Source organism: Pleurodeles waltl, chromosome 7 (assembly GCF_031143425.1).
Source record: "Pleurodeles waltl isolate 20211129_DDA chromosome 7, aPleWal1.hap1.20221129, whole genome shotgun sequence".
Classification (NCBI taxonomy): Eukaryota; Metazoa; Chordata; class Amphibia; order Caudata; family Salamandridae; genus Pleurodeles; species Pleurodeles waltl.
In genome coordinates, this window is record NC_090446.1 from 131,569,284 (window position 1) to 131,590,407 (window position 21,124).

The 21,124-nt window shown below is 46.9% G+C and overlaps 1 protein-coding gene across 2 annotated transcripts in view; it reads right to left on the reverse strand.

Annotated features, from left to right (window-relative positions):
* The window catches only part of RBCK1 (RANBP2-type and C3HC4-type zinc finger containing 1), a 139,107-nt gene that overhangs the window by 11,359 nt on the left and 106,624 nt on the right, over window positions 1–21,124 (reverse strand). For both annotated transcript variants that reach the window (XM_069243322.1, XM_069243323.1), the window contains exons 8-11: window positions 20,896–21,056; window positions 17,578–17,689; window positions 15,510–15,689; window positions 13,284–13,382 (exon numbers count right to left, since the gene is read on the reverse strand). In XM_069243322.1, the coding sequence (XP_069099423.1) occupies window positions 13,284–13,382; window positions 15,510–15,689; window positions 17,578–17,689; window positions 20,896–21,056 (552 nt within the window). The remainder of the gene's footprint in view (window positions 1–13,283; window positions 13,383–15,509; window positions 15,690–17,577; window positions 17,690–20,895; window positions 21,057–21,124) is intronic.

Consider the following 21,124-nt stretch of genomic DNA (forward strand, 5'->3'; position numbering starts at 1 on the left):
CATTAAGGTATATGGCCGATCGTGCAATAATCCATGTAACAGGGTCAGTCTCCAAGGTGGTAACAAAGCAGTCTCAAGGCGGGACCAATGTAAAGCATTTACTTACAAAATCAAGGGAATTTTGAAAGGCAGGCCAAGGAACAAATGAAAGTGATGGGCGTGGTGAAGGCACACAGAAGTAGATTACTACATGCTGAAGACAGCGCATGTGCGCTGCTAGGCTAGACCTAAAAAAAAAAAAAAAAAAGTTGTACGCAAGGTGACATCTTGATCTGGCAGGCAGTGCCATGCACTCCTCATCTCAAGAATAACCGATGACTCAGTAATCCTTTAGTTTATAATCCGCAACAGGGAGTTTCCCCAGTTCCTTTTGCGCCTCTATGAAAGAAGGAATTCCCTAAAGAGTGCTGTACAACTGTATAGGTCCACTAATTACTCGATGTCTTTCCACTAAACACCAAATCAAAAGATTTTTCTAAAAAGTGAAACATTGCCAACACCCTGGACATAATATGCACTGCATCTTTCTGGCCGTTGCATATTTGATTTTCCAACCTGGTTTTGCTCTCCCACCACAACTTCTGCTTGGAAGTTCTTAAGGTTTCAGATCTTCTAATTCAAGTGGAAGGAAATGATTATTCATATCTGCCAAACTTTGCTAAGCCTATTACTGAAGTAAAAAAAAAAAGCATAAGCACAGCCTGGCTTGTCAGAAGCTAACATTTTCACTGTATGTGCAACCGATTGGAGCAAATGGCCTTTTTTCTGTCACCAACTGGACGGGCATATAGAGATATTAATAAAAAATTAAATTTGTTTTTCACTGCCTAAAAAAAGCATAAACAAGACTGCACGATATTCTAATGCTGCCATATATAGGTCTCCACAGGTCGCTCACTTTAACCCTCAACAACATGACTTGAGTTCAGCTTTAGCCTTTACTTGGTCCAGGCATCTTCGGTTCAACAGAGGTTACGATGTTTGATTGTGAAGCACGCGGTGCCAAACACTATTGTAGTTCCACCCCATGTTCCAAATATCGCCTGCATTGGCATTATGGGGTGAACGCCCCAAATCCCTAACTATTGCTGCATGTCCAGCCTCTTCTTCTGAACTTCCTAGGCCAGGATTTTGCTGTATACTTATCTAGGAATATGCAAAGTATTTTCCCCTGGCAAAGTTTCACTACATTCCCAATTTTCACTCGTAACTTATCTGGCTAGGCTGTAAGGAAAGGAAGTGGATAGTGAGGACTCGGGTAACAATAAGGGACAGGGCGGGGGTATGGCCATACATGCACACAGGCCTCTATTCCTTACCGTGAGGCCGGTGAATTGGTTCCGCTTTAAAACGAAAGGGCTCTCCGTGTGTTTGAAGGAAAGGACGTCAAGGATTCATAGTTACTATGGAGGGTAACATGTCCTTGATTGCATTTCTGTTCAATGAGTAAGCCTGTAATATTTGATTCAGCTGCAGTGTAGCTCTGCTGGCCTAGGGCTCTGGTGTAAAGTTTGGCAGTTAAGGGGGGGTCTAAATCCAGTGGAATTTCCACCACCATAGAGTAAGCATTTACTACAAAAACCATTAGCAGCCAAACCCTATATCAGGCTGTAAATTGGCAAAATCTGTTTAATCCCAGTAATGACTGCTGGGTAAGATCTAAGTATGTGTGACAATTACTGCTGTAAGCCTCCAGCATCCACACAATTGAAGACAAACTTCAGGGTCTTGCATGAGCCTATAAAAAAAACCTGTGGGAAAGCTCTGCTCTCTATTATCTTAGGATAATGACCCAGTGCCACTAAACTTGCTTTTACTCTCCTCCGGGAAAAACTTCATTTGGTCCCAATGATCATGCCAACAGCACTGTCTCAAACTTTCTTAACAGAGCAAAATCCTGGATGAAAACGTCATGGTTGTGTGTAGTTCAACAGATCATGTCATGAATGTCAGCCGAGCTTCAGACAAATATGAGAAAGAGTCCGAAACAACTGAACAAGGACCTGCCAGAAGCCATAATTGTTCCACAGCACATAATGCACTAAACCACCAGGCTGTACTCACACAACTGCAAGATAGCGCACCACAATGTTCAGAATAAAGTCCTTTCTTATGATCTATAGTCAACACAGCCGATATGTACTTGCATGAGCCAAGATCTTTGAGTTGCATAACCTTCACTTGCAGGTCTACACAGGTGACACCCACCCACCTTTGGTTGCAGTGTGAACCTGGAGCATGAAGACAGTATTTGGAGCTTAACCTACTGAATAAGGAAAGCCACTTCTGCAGCAAAATAGCAGATGAAAAACCAGTGAAACTATGAACACCCTTAGCTTCATCTGGTTCAGACAGCTAGGTGACAGTTCAGTGTCTTGTCTGAGTAAGGGCTCTCCTTTGAACATATGTAAACACGGTGGTTGAGGGAGTAAAGCACAAGTAAACAGTGCTAAGGGAGGTCTTTCACTACTCCAGTCAAACATTGAGTAGTGTCACTGAACATCCCTGATCCTCTGAAGGAGCAGCTACTGCAACACTCTGTATGTCAGACGTCCCAAAATGCTCATGCAGAAACTGCAGATTTAAAATATAATTGGTAATTAAAGTAACACTGGGGCACCCTTCACCACCAAAGCAGAGCACAATCTAACCAAAAGTGCGTGGAGGAGGGGGGGTGGATATGGAGCAAAGGCAACCCTCTATTATTGAAGCCACCTGTAAGGAAATGCCTCCTTGGCATGGTTGCCCCCTGACTTTTTGCCTTTGCTGATGCTATGTTTACAATTGAAAGTGTGCTGAGGCCTGCTAACCAGGCCCCAGCACCAGTGTTCTTTCCCTAACCTGTACTTTTGTATCCACAATTGGCAGACCCTGGCATCCAGATAAGTCCCTTGTAACTGGTACTTCTAGTACCAAGGGCCCTGATGCCAAGGAAGGTCTCTAAGGGCTGCAGCATGTCTTATGCCACCCTGGAGACCTCTCACTCAGCACAGACACACTGCTTGCCAGCTTGTGTGTGCTAGTGAGAACAAAACGAGTAAGTCGACATGGCACTCCCCTCAGGGTGCCATGCCAGCCTCTCACTGCCTATGCAAGTATAGGTCAGTCACCCCTCTAGCAGGCCTTACAGCCCTAAGGCAGGGTGCACTATACCATAGGTGAGGGTACCAGTGCATGAGCATGGTACCCCTACAGTGTCTAAACAAAACCTTAGACATTGTAAGTGCAGGGTAGCCATAAGAGTATATGGTCTGGGAGTTTGTCAAACACGAACTCCACAGCACCATAATGGCTACACTGAAAACTGGGAAGTTTGGTATCAAACTTCTCAGCACAATAAATGCACACTGATGCCAGTGTACATTTTATTGCAAAATACACCCCAGAGGGCACCTTAGAGGTGCCCCCTGAAACTTAACCGACTGTCTGTGTAGGCTGACTAGTTCCAGCAGCCTGCCACACTAGAGACATGTTGCTGGCCCCATGGGGAGAGTGCCTTTGTCACTCTGAGGCCAGTAACAAAGCCTGCACTGGGTGGAGATGCTAACACCTCCCCCAGGCAGGAGCTGTAACACCTGGCGGTGAGCCTCAAAGGCTCACCCCTTTGTCACAGCCCAGCAGGGCACTCCAGCTTAGTGGAGTTGCCCGCCCCCTCCGGCCACGGCCCCCACTTTTGGCGGCAAGGTTGGAGGGAACAAAGAAAGCAACAAGGAGGAGTCACTGGCCAGTCAGGACAGCCCCTAAGGTGTCCTGAGCTGAGGTGACTAACTTTTAGAAATCCTCCATCTTGCAGATGGAGGATTCCCCCAATAGGGTTAGGATTGTGACCCCCTCCCCTTGGGAGGAGGCACAAAGAGGGTGTACCCACCCTCAGGGCTAGTAGCCATTGGCTACTAACCCCCCAGAACTAAACACGCCCTTAAATTTAGTATTTAAGGGCTACCCTGAACCCTAGAAAATTAGATTCCTGCAACAACAAGAAGAAGGACTGCCTAGCTGAAAACCCCTGCAGAGGAAGACCAGAAGACAACAACTGCCTTGGCTCCAGAAACTCACCGGCCTGTCTCCTGCCTTCCAAAGAACTCTGCTCCAGCGACGCCTTCCAAAGGGACCAGCGACCTCTGCATCCTCTGAGGACTGCCCTGCTTCGACGACGACAAGAAACTCCCGAGGACAGCGGACCTGCTCCAAAAAGACTGCAACTTTGTTTCAAGAAGCAGCTTTAAAGAACCCTGCAATCTCCCCGCAAGAAGCGTGAGACTTGCAACACTGCACCCGGCGACCCCGACTCGGCTGGTGGAGAACCAACACCTCAGGGAGGACCCCCGGACTACTCTACGACTGTGAGTACCAAAACCTGTCCCCCCTGAGCCCCCACAGCGCCGCCTGCAGAGGGAATCCCGAGGCTTCCCCTGACCGCGACTCTCTGAAACCTAAGTCCCGACGCCTGGAAAAGACCCTGCACCCGCAGCCCCCAGGACCTGAAGGACCGGACTTTCACTGCAGAAGTGACCCCCAGGAGTCCCTCTCCCTTGCCCAAGTGGAGGTTTCCCCGAGGAAGCCCCCCCCTTGCCTGCCTGCAGCGCTGAAGAGATCCCTTGATCTCTCATTGACTTACATTGCGAACCCGACGCTTGTTCTAACACTGCACCCGGCCGCCCCCGCGCCGCTGAGGGTGAAATTTCTGTGTGGGCTTGTGTCCCCCCCCGGTGCCCTACAAAACCCCCCTGGTCTGCCCTCCGAAGACGCGGGTACTTACCTGCAAGCAGACCGGAACCGGGGCACCCCCTTCTCTCCATTGAAGCCTATGCGTTTTGGGCACCACTTTGAACTCTGCACCTGACCGGCCCTGAGCTGCTGGTGTGGTAACTTTGGGGTTGCTCTGAACCCCCAACGGTTGGCTACCTTGGACCAAGAACTGAACCCTGTAAGTGTCTTACTTACCTGGTAAAACTAACAAAAACTTACCTCCCCCAGGAACTGTGAAAATTGCACTGTGTCCACTTTTTAAATAACTATTTGTGAATAACTTGAAAAGTATACATGCAATTGAAATGATTCAAAGTTCCTAATGTACTTACCTGCAATACCTTTCAAACAAGATATTACATGTTAAATTTGAACCTGTGGTTCTTAAAATAAACTAAGAAAATATATTTTTCTATAACAAAACCTATTGGCTGGATTTGTCTCTGAGTGTGTGTACCTCATTTATTGTCTATGTGTATGTACAACAAATGCTTAACACTACTCCTTGGATAAGCCTACTGCTCGACCACACTACCACAAAATAGAGCATTGGTATTATCTCTTTTTACCACTATTTTACCTCTAAGGGGAACCCTTGGACTCTGTGCATGCTATTCCTTACTTTGAAATAGCACATACAGAGCCAACTTCCTACATTGGTGGATCAGCGGTGGGGTACAAGACTTTGCATTTGCTGGACTACTCAGCCAATACCTGATCACACGACAAATTCCAAAATTGTCATTAGAAATTGATTTTTGCAATTTGAAAAGTTTTCTAAATTCTTAAAAGACCTGCTAGGGCCTTGTGTTAGATCCTGTTTAGCATTTCTTTTAGAGTTTAAAAGTTTGTAAAAGTTTGAATTAGATTCTAGAACCAGTTTTAGATTCTTAAAAAGTATTCCAACTTTTAGAAGCAAAATGTCTAGCACAGGTGTGACTGTGGTGGAACTCGACACCACACCTTACCTCCATCTACAGATGAGAGAGCTAAGGTCACTCTGTAAACTAAAGAAAATAGCAATGGGCCCCAAACCTACCAAAGTACAGCTCCAGGAGCTTTTGGCAAAGTTTGAAAAGGCCAACCCCTCTGAGGATGGCAACACAGAGGATGAAGATAGTGACTTGGAGGGAAATTTCCCCCCCTCCAGTCCTACTTAGGGAGAGCAGGGCTTCTCAAGTCCTGACTCCACAAATAATAGTCAGAGATGCTGGTTCCCTCACAGGAAGGACCAACAACTCTGAAATCACTGAGGATAACTCCAGTGAAGAGGACATCCAGTTAGCCAGGATGGCCAAAAGATTGGCTTTGGAAAGACAGATCCTAGCCATAGAGAGGGAAAGACAAGAGATGGGCCTAGGACCCATCAATGGTGGCAGCAACATAACTAGGGTCAGAGATTCTCCTGACATGTTGAAAATCCCTAAAGGGATTGTAACTAAATATGAAGATGGTGATGACATCACCAAATGGTTCACAGCTTTTGAGAGGGCTTGTGTAACCAGAAAAGTGAACAGATCTCACTGGGGTGCTCTCCTTTGGGAAATGTTCACAGGAAAGTGTAGGGATAGACTCCTCACACTCTCTGGAAAAGATGCAGAATCTTATGACCTCATGAAGGGTACCCTGATTGAGGGCTTTGGATTCTCCACTGAGGAGTATAGGATTAGATTCAGGGGGGCTCAAAAATCCTCGAGCCAGACCTGGGTTGACTTTGTAGACTACTCAGTAAAAACACTAGATGGTTGGATTCAAGGCAGTGGTGTAAGTAATTATAATGGGCTGTACAATTTATTTGTGAAAGAACACCTGTTAAGTAATTGTTTGAATGATAAACTGCATCAGCATCTGGTAGACCTAGGACCAATTTCTCCCCAAGAATTGGGAAAGAAGGCGGACCATTGGGTCAAGACTAGGGTGTGCAAAACTTCCACAGGGGGTGACCAAAAGAAAGGGGTCACAAAACCTCCCCAGGGGAAGGGTGGTGAGACAGCCAAAAATAAAAATAGTAAAGAGTCTTCTACAGGCCCCCAAAAACCTGCACAGGAGGGTGGGCCCAGAGCCTCTTCACAAACCAATCCTGGGTACAAGGGTAAAAACTTTGATCCCAAAAAGGCCTGGTGTCGAAACTGTAGTCAGTCTGGACACCAAACTGGAGACAAGGCCTGTCCCAAGAAAAGTTCCACTCCAAACTCCAATCCAGGTAACACTGGAATGGCTAGTCTCCAAGTGGGATCAACAGTGTGCCCAGAGCAAATCAGGGTCCACACTGAAGCTACTCTAGTCTCTGAGGGTGGGGTGGATTTAGCCACACTAGCTGCCTGGCCGCCTAACATGCAAAAATACAGGCAGCAGCTCTTTATTAATGGGACAAGTGTAGAGGGCCTGAGGGATACAGGTGCCAGTGTCACCATGGTGACAGAGAAACTGGTTTCCCCTGGCCAATACCTGACTGGAAAAACTTATACAGTCACCAACGCTGACAATCAGACTAAAGCACATCCCATGGCAATGGTAACTTTAGAATGGGGAGGGGTCAATGGCCTGAAACAGGTGGTGGTCTCCTCAAACATCCCAGTAGACTGTCTGCTTGGAAATGACCTGGAGTCCTCCGCATGGGCTGAGGTAGAACTAAAAACCCATGCAGCCATGCTGGGTATCCCTGAACTGGTGTGTGTAAAAACAAGAGCACAATGCAAGGCACAGGGTGAAAAAGTAGAGCTGGAGTCTGGAAAAATGGCCCAGCCTACCAAGAGAAAAGGAAAGTCAGTTGGGAAACCAACTGCAACACAGTCAGAAAAAGAGAACCTCTCTTCTCAGGAAGAAGTTCTGCCCTCTGAGGGAACTGAGCCTTTGGAGCTTGAACCTTATCAGGTTGAGCTCTTAGGCCCAGGGGGACCCTCAAGGGAGGAGCTGTGTAAGGGACAAGAAACCTGTCCCTCTCTTGAAGGCCTTAGGCAGCAAGCTGCTGAAGAGTCCAAGGGCAAGAAAAATGGAACACATAGGGTCTATTGGGAAGATGGACTCCTGTACACTGAGGCCAGAGACCCCAAACCTGGTGCCACTAGGAGAGTGGTAGTGCCTCAGTCGTTCAGAGAGTTTATTCTGACCTTAGCCCATGATATTCCCCTTGCTGGGCATTTGGGACAAACCAAGACGTGGGAGAGGTTAGTCAACCACTTCTACTGGCCCAATATGTCCCAGAAGGTTAAGGAGTTTTGCCTCTCCTGCCCCACCTGTCAATCCAGTGGTAAGACAGGTGGGCACCCAAAGGCCCCCCTCATTCCACTTCCAGTGGTGGGGTCCCCTTTGAAAGAGTGGGTGTGGACATAGTTGGTCCACTAGAACCTCCCACAGCCTCAGGAAATATGTATATCCTAGTAGTAGTGGATCATGCTACTAGGTATCCTGAAGCTATTCCCCTTAGGTCGACTACTGCCCCTGCAGTAGCCAAGGCCCTCATTGGTATCTTTACCAGAGTGGGTTTCCCTAAGGAGGTGGTGTCTGACAGAGGTACCAACTTCATGTCAGTATACCTAAAACACATGTGGAATGAGTGTGGGGTGACTTACAAATTCACTACACCATACCATCCACAAACTAATGGCTTAGTTGAGAGATTCAACAAGACATTAAAAGGCATGATCATGGGGCTCCCAGAAAAGCTCAAAAGGAGATGGGATGTCCTCTTGCCATGTCTGCTTTTCGCTTACAGAGAGGTGCCACAGAAGGGAGTAGGATTCTCACCCTTTGAACTTCTGTTTGGCCACCCTGTAAGGGGACCACTTGCTCTTGTTAAAGAAGGCTGGGAGAGACCTCTTCATGAGCCTAAACAGGACATAGTGGACTATGTACTTGGCCTTCGCTCTAGAATGGCAGAGTACATGGAAAAGGCAAGCAAAAACCTTGTGGCTAGCCAACAGCTCCAGAAGTTTTGGTATGACCAAAAGGCTGCAATGGTTGAGTTCCAACCAGGGCAGAAAGTCTGGGTTCTGGAGCCTGTGGCTCCCAGGGCACTTCAGGACAAATGGAGTGGCCCTTACCCAGTGCTAGAAAGGAAGAGTCAGGTCACCTACCTGGTGGACCTGGGCACAAGCAGGAGCCCCAAGAGGGTGATCCATGTGAACCGCCTTAAGCTCTTCCATGACAGGGCTGATGTAAATCTGTTGATGGTAACAGATGAGGATCAGGAGGCAGAGAGTGAACCTCTCCCTGATCTTCTGTCATCAGACCCAAAAGATGGCTCAGTGGATGGAGTGATCTACTCAGACACCCTCTCTGGCCAACAGCAAGCTGATTGTAGGAGAGTCCTACAGCAGTTTCCTGAACTCTTCTCCCTAACCCCTGGTCAGACACACCTGTGTACCCATGATGTGGACACAGGAGACAGCATGCCTGTCAAAAACAAAATTTTTAGACAGTCTGACCATGTTAAGGAAAGCATCAAGGTGGAAGTCCACAAGATGCTGGAATTGGGAGTAATTGAGCGCTCTGACAGCCCCTGGGCTAGCCCAGTGGTCTTAGTCCCCAAACCTCACCCCAAAGATGGAAAGAAAGAGATGAGGTTTTGTGTGGACTACAGGGGGCTCAACTCTGTCACCAAGACAGACGCCCATCCAATTCCTAGAGCTGATGAGCTCATAGACAAATTAGGTGCTGCCAAATTCTTAAGTACCTTTGACTTGACAGCAGGGTACTGGCAAATAAAAATGGCACCTGGAGCAAAAGAGAAAACAGCATTCTCCACACCTGATGGGCATTATCAGTTTACTGTTATGCCCTTTGGTTTAAAGAATGCCCCTGCCACCTTCCAAAGGTTGGTGAATCAAGTCCTTGCTGGTTTGGAGTCCTTTAGCACAGCTTATCTTGATGATATTGCTGTCTTTAGCTCCACCTGGCAGGATCACCTGGTCCACCTGAAGAAGGTTTTGAAGGCTCTGCAATCTGCAGGCCTCTCTATCAAGGCATCCAAATGCCAGATAGGGCAGGGAACTGTGGTTTACTTGGGCCACCTTGTAGGTGGAGGCCAAGTTCAGCCACTCCAACCCAAGATCCAGACTATTCTGGACTGGGTAGCTCCAAAAACCCAGACTCAAGTCAGGGCATTCCTTGGCTTGACTGGGTATTACAGGAGGTTTGTGAAGGGATATGGATCCATTGTGACAGCCCTCACTGAACTCACCTCCAAGAAAATGCCCAAGAAAGTGAACTGGACTGTGGAATGCCAACAGGCCTTTGACACCCTGAAACAAGCAATGTGCTCAGCACCAGTTCTAAAAGCTCCAGATTATTCTAAGCAGTTCATTGTGCAGACAGATGCCTCTGAACATGGGATAGGGGCAGTTTTGTCCCAAACAAATGATGATGGCCTTGACCAGCCTGTTGCTTTCATTAGCAGGAGGTTACTCCCCAGGGAGCAGCGTTGGAGTGCCATTGAGAGGGAGGCCTTTGCTGTGGTTTGGTCCCTGAAGAAGCCGAGACCATACCTCTTTGGGACTCACTTCCTAGTTCAAACTGACCACAGACCTCTCAAATGGCTGATGCAAATGAAAGGTGAAAATCCTAAACTGTTGAGGTGGTCCATCTCCCTACAGGGCATGGACTTTATAGTGGAACACAGACCTGGGACTGCCCATGCCAATGCAGATGGCCTTTCCAGGTTCTTCCACTTAGAAAATGAAGACTCTCTTGGGAAAGGTTAGTCTCATCCTCTTTCGTTTGGAGGGGGGGGTTGTGTAAGGAAAGGCCTCCTTGGCATGGTTGCCCCCTGACTTTTTGCCTTTGCTGATGCTATGTTTACAATTGAAAGTGTGCTGAGGCCTGCTAACCAGGCCCCAGCACCAGTGTTCTTTCCCTAACCTGTACTTTTGTATCCACAATTGGCAGACCCTGGCATCCAGATAAGTCCCTTGTAACTGGTACTTCTAGTACCAAGGGCCCTGATGCCAAGGAAGGTCTCTAAGGGCTGCAGCATGTCTTATGCCACCCTGGAGACCTCTCACTCAGCACAGACACACTGCTTGCCAGCTTGTGTGTGCTAGTGAGAACAAAACGAGTAAGTCGACATGGCACTCCCCTCAGGGTGCCATGCCAGCCTCTCACTGCCTATGCAAGTATAGGTCAGTCACCCCTCTAGCAGGCCTTACAGCCCTAAGGCAGGGTGCACTATACCATAGGTGAGGGTACCAGTGCATGAGCATGGTACCCCTACAGTGTCTAAACAAAACCTTAGACATTGTAAGTGCAGGGTAGGCATAAGAGTATATGGTCTGGGAGTTTGTCAAACACGAACTCCACAGCACCATAATGGCTACACTGAAAACTGGGAAGTTTGGTATCAAACTTCTCAGCACAATAAATGCACACTGATGCCAGTGTACATTTTATTGCAAAATACACCCCAGAGGGCACCTTAGAGGTGCCCCCTGAAACTTAACCGACTGTCTGTGTAGGCTGACTAGTTCCAGCAGCCTGCCACACTAGAGACATGTTGCTGGCCCCATGGGGAGAGTGCCTTTGTCACTCTGAGGCCAGTAACAAAGCCTGCACTGGGTGGAGATGCTAACACCTCCCCCAGGCAGGAGCTGTAACACCTGGCGGTGAGCCTCAAAGGCTCACCCCTTTGTCACAGCCCAGCAGGGCACTCCAGCTTAGTGGAGTTGCCCGCCCCCTCCGGCCACGGCCCCCACTTTTGGCGGCAAGGTTGGAGGGAACAAAGAAAGCAACAAGGAGGAGTCACTGGCCAGTCAGGACAGCCCCTAAGGTGTCCTGAGCTGAGGTGACTCTAACTTTTAGAAATCCTCCATCTTGCAGATGGAGGATTCCCCCAATAGGGTTAGGATTGTGACCCCCTCCCCTTGGGAGGAGGCACAAAGAGGGTGTACCCACCCTCAGGGCTAGTAGCCATTGGCTACTAACCCCCCAGACCTAAACACGCCCTTAAATTTAGTATTTAAGGGCTACCCTGAACCCTAGAAAATTAGATTCCTGCAACAACAAGAAGAAGGACTGCCTAGCTGAAAACCCCTGCAGAGGAAGACCAGAAGACAACAACTGCCTTGGCTCCAGAAACTCACCGGCCTGTCTCCTGCCTTCCAAAGAACTCTGCTCCAGCGACGCCTTCCAAAGGGACCAGCGACCTCTGCATCCTCTGAGGACTGCCCTGCTTCGACGACGACAAGAAACTCCTGAGGACAGCGGACCTGCTCCAAAAAGACTGCAACTTTGTTTCAAGAAGCAGCTTTAAAGAACCCTGCAATCTCCCCGCAAGAAGCGTGAGACTTGCAACACTGCACCCGGCGACCCCGACTCGGCTGGTGGAGAACCAACACCTCAGGGAGGACCCCCGGACTACTCTACGACTGTGAGTACCAAAACCTGTCGCCCCTGAGCCCCCACAGCGCCGCCTGCAGAGGGAATCCCGAGGCTTCCCCTGACCGCGACTCTCTGAAACCTAAGTCCCGACGCCTGGAAAAGACCCTGCACCCGCAGCCCCCAGGACCTGAAGGACCGGACTTTCACTGCAGAAGTGACCCCCAGGAGTCCCTCTCCCTTGCCCAAGTGGAGGTTTCCCCGAGGAAGCCCCCCCTTGCCTGCCTGCAGCGCTGAAGAGATCCCTTGATCTCTCATTGACTTACATTGCGAACCCGACGCTTGTTCTAACACTGCACCCGGCCGCCCCCGCACCGCTGAGGGTGAAATTTCTGTGTGGGCTTGTGTCCCCCCCCCCGGTGCCCTACAAAACCCCCCTGGTCTGCCCTCCGAAGACGCGGGTACTTACCTGCAAGCAGACCGGAACCGGGGCACCCCCTTCTCTCCATTGAAGCCTATGCGTTTTGGGCACCACTTTGAACTCTGCACCTGACCGGCCCTGAGCTGCTGGTGTGGTAACTTTGGGGTTGCTCTGAACCCCCAACGGTGGGCTACCTTGGACCAAGAACTGAACCCTGTAAGTGTCTTACTTACCTGGTAAAACTAACAAAAACTTACCTCCCCCAGGAACTGTGAAAATTGCACTGTGTCCACTTTTTAAATAACTATTTGTGAATAACTTGAAAAGTATACATGCAATTGAAATGATTCAAAGTTCCTAATGTACTTACGTGCAATACCTTTCAAACAAGATATTACATGTTAAATTTGAACCTGTGGTTCTTAAAATAAACTAAGAAAAGATATTTTTCTATAACAAAACCTATTGGCTGGATTTGTCTCTGAGTGTGTGTACCTCATTTATTGTCTATGTGTATGTACAACAAATGCTTAACACTACTCCTTGGATAAGCCTACTGCTCGACCACACTACCACAAAATAGAGCATTGGTATTATCTCTTTTTACCACTATTTTACCTCTAAGGGGAACCCTTGGACTCTGTGCATGCTCTTCCTTACTTTGAAATAGCACATACAGAGCCAACTTCCTACACCACCTCTCACTCATCGAATAAGCAAAATGTTCTTATGACGTTCTCGGTAACATTTTTGCCGGATTGTCTCTGTGACACTGACAGACTGAAGGAAATCAAGGACTTACCGCCAGAGCTTCTGTCGTTTTCTTGGCAGCTTCATCATTCTCCGCCCTAAGCTTCAAATCATCTTGATACTCCTTACAGTTCATGTCTTTATGAATAGCCTATGAAAACGCAAACACTAATTGTTATCATCACCTTCATACTTGGTCCAGCCCTAGACCAGGGAATTGGTGGATAACTTGGGCCTGCTAACTGAATCGGACCATAAGTGTGGAGGGTGGTGCAGAACATGGATTTTGTGGCTGGTGCAGAGCATGGTCCTAGCGACTATTACGCTGGCTGAACCCTAGGAATGGGTACACAGACTCTGGCACTTGTAGCTGGTACCCTGTCTTTGGCACTGGGAACTTTTAAATATATTTTGAATGGTTTTGGTAGGCACACTATGGCTCTGGAGATTGATGGAGGCTTGTGAATCTTCTGGTAGGTGCAGGCCCTCCTGGCTTTAGAAGATGAGATGTAATTATTTGTTCACTTTAGCCAGTCCCATTTGCCAGGTGGGAATATAATGCTGGTGAAATAAGGGCGCTGATGTGGAGTGGCAGAGGTAAGATGAGGAGGCTTTGGTGACCTCGGTGAAGAAGGGCATGGTAGGAGTTGGCGAGGGCTGGTGATTGGCAGCATGAGGTGGCAGTGAGGATGGATTGTTATGGAAGGGGGTATTATAGAAGTGGAGGTAAAGGGACCATGGAGGTTAGTTAGGGAGTAGCGGGGGAGGAAACCTTTGTGAAGAGGAGGAGGCTCCCAGGAAAGGAGAATAGGTGCCAGGAATTAGAGGAAGTTTGGCATCAGCTTGGATAATACTGCCTGGATGATAGTTGAAATTTGTGTTATCAAGAAAATGAATGGTTGTTGTGAGGAGGAACGTGATCAGAGCAGCTGAAAACAAGTGGGGATGCTAAGAGTGTGGTTTCAGGTGGCGCAAAAAGAGCAATGGCAAGGACTGGGGTAGCCATGGAAGCATAGGTCTGACGATGATGAGGGGAAAAGAAGAGAATGAGCACGTGCTAGTGGTTTTAAGGGTTGATGAGACTGGTAGCAGCAGAACATCATGGGTACTTTGTGACAACTGTGGCCGCAATAGGTGAGGAGGGTGTGGAGAATTCCACCTTCGTTTCAACAAAGGGGATACCAGCTACGGGCTGCATGCCATTTTGTACATACTTTGATTTGCTTTAAATTCGTGTGACACATTTTTACTTCCATGTGGTGAGTGAGCAAGAAGGATGCTCAGTGTTTCTGCTGCCTACGGGGCAAATGCCAAGAAGTATTACGATGCTAGCTGAGGCTTCTGTAATGTATCTGCATAATAACCCCTGATCGTCTTCTAACCTGTTCATTGATTTATTTCTAAAAGTCACTCTGTGTGTGACATTTACCTCTTTGTTACTATTTTTTAGCATCGCACCCTTAACTCAACAGAGAGCCCTGCCAGCTGTCTGCCATTATCCACACTATAATCTCATTTCTAAAGGTGGCACTAGTGGGCAGTGCTTCTAATGTCCGTATCCTTCTCCCAGTGTGTGGAAGGAGAGATTTGAGTTGCAGACCAGGACAGTCAGTTGGCATAAAACAACCTGCTATCTGTCCACAATGAAATAGGGCCATTTGGGTATGTTAGCAACCAGGATACTCTAGAAAGTGTTTATTTTATATCACATGAAAAGTACCAGGCAAGATGTATGACCTGTCATAGCCAAGTTCTGCAAAGCACTTTTCTGACGGTCCCCAGCATCAAGTTTATCTTGTCCTTTTCACCATGTACTGGACTTTTTTCAACTATACTGAAAGGAGGGTCACTTAACTTTTCATCACCCTCTAAGGAATTAAGCAAAAAGGGTGAGAGGTTTGGTGGAGAATGATGTCTAGTATTTGCAAGTCGACCTCCTTGGACCTTGTGACGTAGTACGAGCTAGGTGGGCAAGGCATCCATCAAAGAGGCATAATGGGGAATCAACAAGGTGGAAGTGCAAGGTGGTGGAGGAGGAGGAGAGGTGATAGGATGAGGATTGCTGTATCAGTTTAGGGGCCTACAAAGATGGTAAGGTAGTCATCCGTGAGAAGATGTGATAGGAAGATTGGATGATGGGAGAAAATGCAGTGACAGATTGTGCTATGCGAAGAACAATATGGTCATAGCTGTTGGAGAGAAAGGGTGAAGCTGAGGAGTATGGCAATTCTAGCAGCTACGGACCATGGTAATAGTAAGTAGGCTGGCAGTGCCTTACCTTGCAGAGTAGGCAGTTGGTGAGCTCACAGAGAGGACACAAGAACTCATTGACATCATCTTCATAGATGCACCAGCCGCGGCAGTCGGTGGTCTTGCAGTGATAGCTGTTCACACTGCGTATTTCTGCTAAGGATACACCAATATCAAGGAAGCGCTGGTATTCTGCAGGGCTGAGCAGCTGCCATGACAACAAAGTGGTATTAGAATCCCAAAAGCACCAAAGAGATCCGTTGTACCACAAACCAGCAACTGGAGATTAGCACAAAGTGCCCAAGTAGGACAAAGGACAGTGACAAGGTACAACAATCACTGTCAATCAGCCCTAAATACTAGGGCTCAAATGTTTTCAGCATGGCTGCTAAGTACAGAAGGCAGAACTCCAAGCCTACTGAGTGCAATGTTATGACGTGAGTCCCCAAAAATCACCAGAAATACCAAAGTAGCCCCTCAATTACATTACTGAGCCCTCATTATTTAAAGGAGAACCCACACTGAGCCCTCCCCTCAGAAAGGTTGTGGAGAAATCCCAAAACAAAAGACTGAGCTCCTAAAGTATGACACCCTTTGTGTTGTTGTCATTTGTATCAGGCACAATCAACCCTTTAGTATAGATTTTTAACTATCGCCTGCTCAGCGTAATTGCAGAATGGCCCACCAAAGCACATACTCTTAATTAGATATGCACCGTGGAGCACCAAAATGTATGAATAAAAATTAACAAGAACAAGTAGGACAACATTGTAACAGTGCTCTTAAATAAATGACACCAAGGCATTGGATTTGATTCTTCGCCCATACTGATGAGTGCACGCTTTTGACCCTATGACTGCATTTACTGGGTGACTGTCCAACATTAGTACCTGCAAAAGAAGATTTCTACCTTATTGGAACAGATAGATGTCCATCTCCCAGCGAGATCTCTGTACTCCTCTCGGAAATAAACTCGAGTCACGAAGCAGAAGCTTTGCAGAAGGAGCACTCAAACTCGATTGAGTGTCACAAGGGCGTCTCTCTTCTAAAGGAGATTATAGACTGTTAAAAGCTTTCCGGGGCTTGGTGTCCAATCCTTCTAAGTGCGTCTAATCGTTGTTCAGAGGTGCACTCTTGACTGTATATGCTGATCCTATCCCTAATCCAGAGCCAGGCACCTGACTTGTGAAAGGTAAGGAGGCCTTAGAGGGGACGGTAAAATACAGCAACATTAAACTCGAACAGTCATCCACAACAAGCCGTCGTGGATGACACTGCATCCTACTGTGAGGTCTCATGCCAAAAGACACTGGGGCACTGGGAACGGTGATGTGAAATGTGTTTTTTCTGCTAGATCTCTCTGAATGATGTCACGTGTGGGCTTATAGGGTGTTCTGTCTTTGGGTTTTACGAAATAGCTTGTTGGTCATCCTTTGAACATACAGAATCTGGCAGGTATGTTTAACCAGATCCACACGTCGAGGACTAGAGGTCAAGTACTGGTCCTTATTTCGAGTAGTGTCTCAAATTTTAAACCACCTGTTTGGATCCTTGAACCACCCCAGCTCTTTGGGTATTTATCAAGACAAGTAACAGTCACCAACCTCTGCCTGTTGTCATACAAAGAGAAGGCAACTGCTCTGTTTTCAGGTAACTGTTGGATTCCCTGCCTCGTTGTACTTCTCCCCCACTCATCATGGGGCATAAGACTCCCATGTGTTCTTTAATTACTTCACTGCAGTCAGGCCAATGGAAGAGTTAGACAGGCCATACATTAACAAGTTTCAATGTTTTTTTCAAACCAGGGTGGTCTTGTGGCTGGGTATGACCTGGACTACGCTTCCAGCCTCTGACTTTTTCGATGTTTGAAATTCTAGTTTTGATTCAGTTCAGTTAAACCTATTATAACAATCACAGGATTGCACTCCCGATTCCAAACATAGCGTCTTTGTGAAAAGGAGCCAAATGTCACCCTACTGAAAGATATCTGCTGGTATGAGACTAACAATAAACTTTGAATAACAACTTTCGCTAGGGGTGGCAGTCGAAAGCAAAGGATGTCATGATATGCAGTGCTTCCGAGTACAAGACTATACCGCTTTGATCTCGCGATCCAGTAGCTTCCCAGTGCAGGAATAGTTATCGTCCATGTAAGGGCAGGGGACCTCAGGCTCCTGGCTGTTAAGTACAGTCCCTTTCAGGCAGTCCCTGGTGAGAAAGAGAGAAGAAGAAAGGGTAAAAGTTATGGATCCAACGTAGATTCCATGTTCAATTTCTTCAGGACGAGCCGAGAGACCACCACAGCAATACTTGGCTAGCAGAGTGGCTGTGTGTGCGTGGCAGATGCAGAGGAAGGGGAGAAAGAAAAAGAGCCAAGAGAACAAGAGAAGTACCACCAAAATAACAGAAAAGTGGAGGAAGGCCTGCAGACAGTGAATGAATTGGATGCCAAGTAAAAAAGATCAAACCAGCTGACATGCTGCTTAGGTATTACAGTTGACTGTTTCAAAGTAAGCAACAGCATGACAGACCGAAAAGGCCTTTGGAGAACTGTAGAAGGTCAGCAAAGAACAGTTAGAGCTGGCTCCTTGACTATCACACATAACAGCAAGACAATTCATCTGAGAGAGTCAAGCCCACTTCAAACAGAGAACAAGTTCACAAACAAACTGTCCTGCACCTGAGCTCACCTACTCATTTCAGCAGCACTGTCCAGTGTACAAATGTTAATCCAACCTATAACTCATCACAACTGACCGCACAACTACAAAAAACGTCCAGAAACCAGATGAAGCCTTTTGTAAAGTCATACTCCAGACTACCAGAAGGCCCTGTGGTGCCATGATATGGCAGACTGCACTATACACATGCTAATTAAAAACTGAAAATAAGTCTTCTCTTGGGAAGTACAGCATTCTGAATGCTTTGTCTACAACCTCACACCACAATGTCTGAGCTTTCCTCCACCTTGTAATGGAGCAGGAGTCAATTACACACTGTATGCAAAATACTGCACAGGGAAGTTGTAGCTTTTGGGTTGCTGCCATCATGAGTCACTGTGCCCACGCATACTGAAGCAAACGTAATTTGTACTGTGTGCATTTTCAAGTTTGTGAAATAAATTGAGACAAGAAAGTCCAGTACTCCATGATTTTATAAACATTTTCGAATGACGACTGCCACCAATTATTCCATTTACACGCAGAAGGTCCTAATCTGAAGTTAATTGATCTGCAGAAGAGAATAAGTTCTGGTCTCCTCAACTGGTTCTTGCTTCAGCTATTTAAATTACTCCTGAGGCGGTCCTATGCACTAGCATTAGGAGACAAAATAATAAGTATGAAAGGAACCTAGCTTGATTGCCATACTCCTTCAGGAGCGGACCTATGTCCCGCAAAGCTTGTTGCCCAGAGTAACCATGCTGCCGTACTCGCAAAGAGTAGACAGACCTACCTGCCTTTGATAAGGAGTTGGATAGCACCAGCCAATTGCTAAACCAGTACAAGAAAGCCTAGGCTTAGCTGACTGGAGGACCCTGCGTGGGGAGTATAACAAAACAGAGACTTCCCAGGAGCCACAAGGTCGCCCACCAGGTGTCCAGGAATAGCAGGACATTAGGGTAAGGGAGCTGTACTACTGTCTTCACAACCAAGAAGAGTGAGCACACGTCTTCCACAGACCTCCTGGTTCCTCTGGAATGCTTCTGTTTAACTGTTTGGTCAGTCTTTGACGTCTGGAGAAAACTGGACTTCGAACCCTGCCCTGGAGTCCAATCCTATGAGATAGAGGAGGTCGTCCTGAGTCTGAAATAATCGGATAAGCTTTCTAGCTGCTTTGCTTCGGGAGAGTCTAGCAAGTCAATGGCATACAGCATGCCAGTGGGCTACTAAACCTTGGACAGCAGTGACTAGTAACATGATCTCTGCTACACCAAGGAGAACAGTCTGAGTAGTGCTTACAAAATAATGTGAAGGCTGGGCATTTGTTTTGGAAGGTGGATTCAATGGACTTGGTTCTGTGGGCTTTGGTCTGTTTACAATCTATGAATTATGCAACTTGAAATCACTACTACAGACACAGAGGGCTACTAAACATGTTATATACTAGATCGATCACTCTCCCACCTCCAACCCACTGACTGTGTCCCAAGCACAGAATGTGCCTCTGAAGACCCAAGCAGACCGGAACATCCTCCCATACAATAACACTAGCCTTTGGCCTCAATATTAGCTGTAGTTCTAGTGTGTGAGGACTACAGACATATTTGTGGTTGGTATCTGTCCTGGAAGGTATGAAGCACTTCTGGGTTTTGTATGTCAAAGTGTTCTATTTTCTTACTCGATATTGAAGCATTTTAATTTATTTAGATGTGAGTCACTGACCAGACATTTAAATGATTAATCTATTATATATAGGTACAATGCATTCTGAGTTTTTGAGTCCCTCCATCTCCTGGACTAAACCTCCCCGTGCTCAGCGAGGCAGATGCTTAAAGGAAGCACTCAGCCATTTCCTTTGGAGTTAAGAGTGACCACTTCACTTCACGTGATCACATTCACTGTATCGAGTTCTGGGCTTTCATGTGGCAACCTCATGCCTTCCTATGCCTCCTCAAGAATGCCACAGGAGATAGCACAGTTCCATAGAGCGCTAGCTGCACTTGGATCAGATCCCACTGAAACACTAAGGAGCACATTCTCACCATGCATAGATCTTCCACAGCAAAAGGTACTCCTCCCAGAGGATGCCATTCTCCAAAAAGATTGGATAATATAAATTCTCGACCGTGTTAGTGGAACCATTGAATGGTGTGTTCAGAGATGTTTCAGCCTTGCAGCATGTGAAGATCTTTAGTACTTGAAACCTACTTGATGGTGGTGCCAACAAAACCCTTGTATCTGGGAAGGAATACACCTACAGATTCTGAGTGTTGTGGTCTGTCTGATTCCACTGAATTACTTAGACTAACACACCAGATAGTATGATTTGTAGGTTTAAGCCAGGAACTCAATGTCGGTGATGACATTGAGTGAGGTGATATCAACTTAATAAGGTCTCCTGTCCCCAAAATACAAACAAGGTATCTCAAAGCTTTACAGATATGATATGTATGTTGAATAAGTAAGCAATTTCTCTTTCAGTGTTATGAATTCCTTTTGATGTAAAATAAAGACCACTACTCCGCCACAGTTTCCCTCAAACACATTTTCAGCATCTGAATGAAGTATGGACATAAGAACGCCGTTATGCTGTCCGCAGTAATGGAAAACCTAGTCTAGGAAAGTCTCACTAAGGTAATCTGGTGCAGTAATATTCAATGAACCCCCTCAAGTCTGTAATTTCGGCTGCATAGTGAGTATACCTTTTTGGATAGTTAGGGCATGTATTCTGTGGTCCATGTTTCAAGATCTTACTTGCAGAAACAATGGAGGCACTCCCGAAGAGTCACGCCTTCGCCAGGCTCCAGGGTTGTGTAGCAAACTGGACAGTCTATAGCCTCATCAGTTGGCACCAGGCTCTGCCCATCCAGCTGCAGCAGGCGCTCGTAGTTCAGTTTCCGCCGCATCTCTTTTTCCTAGAAGAGAAGAAGTGTACTTAGTCTCACTAAGGAAATGACAGAGTCCTGAATAATATTACATTTTC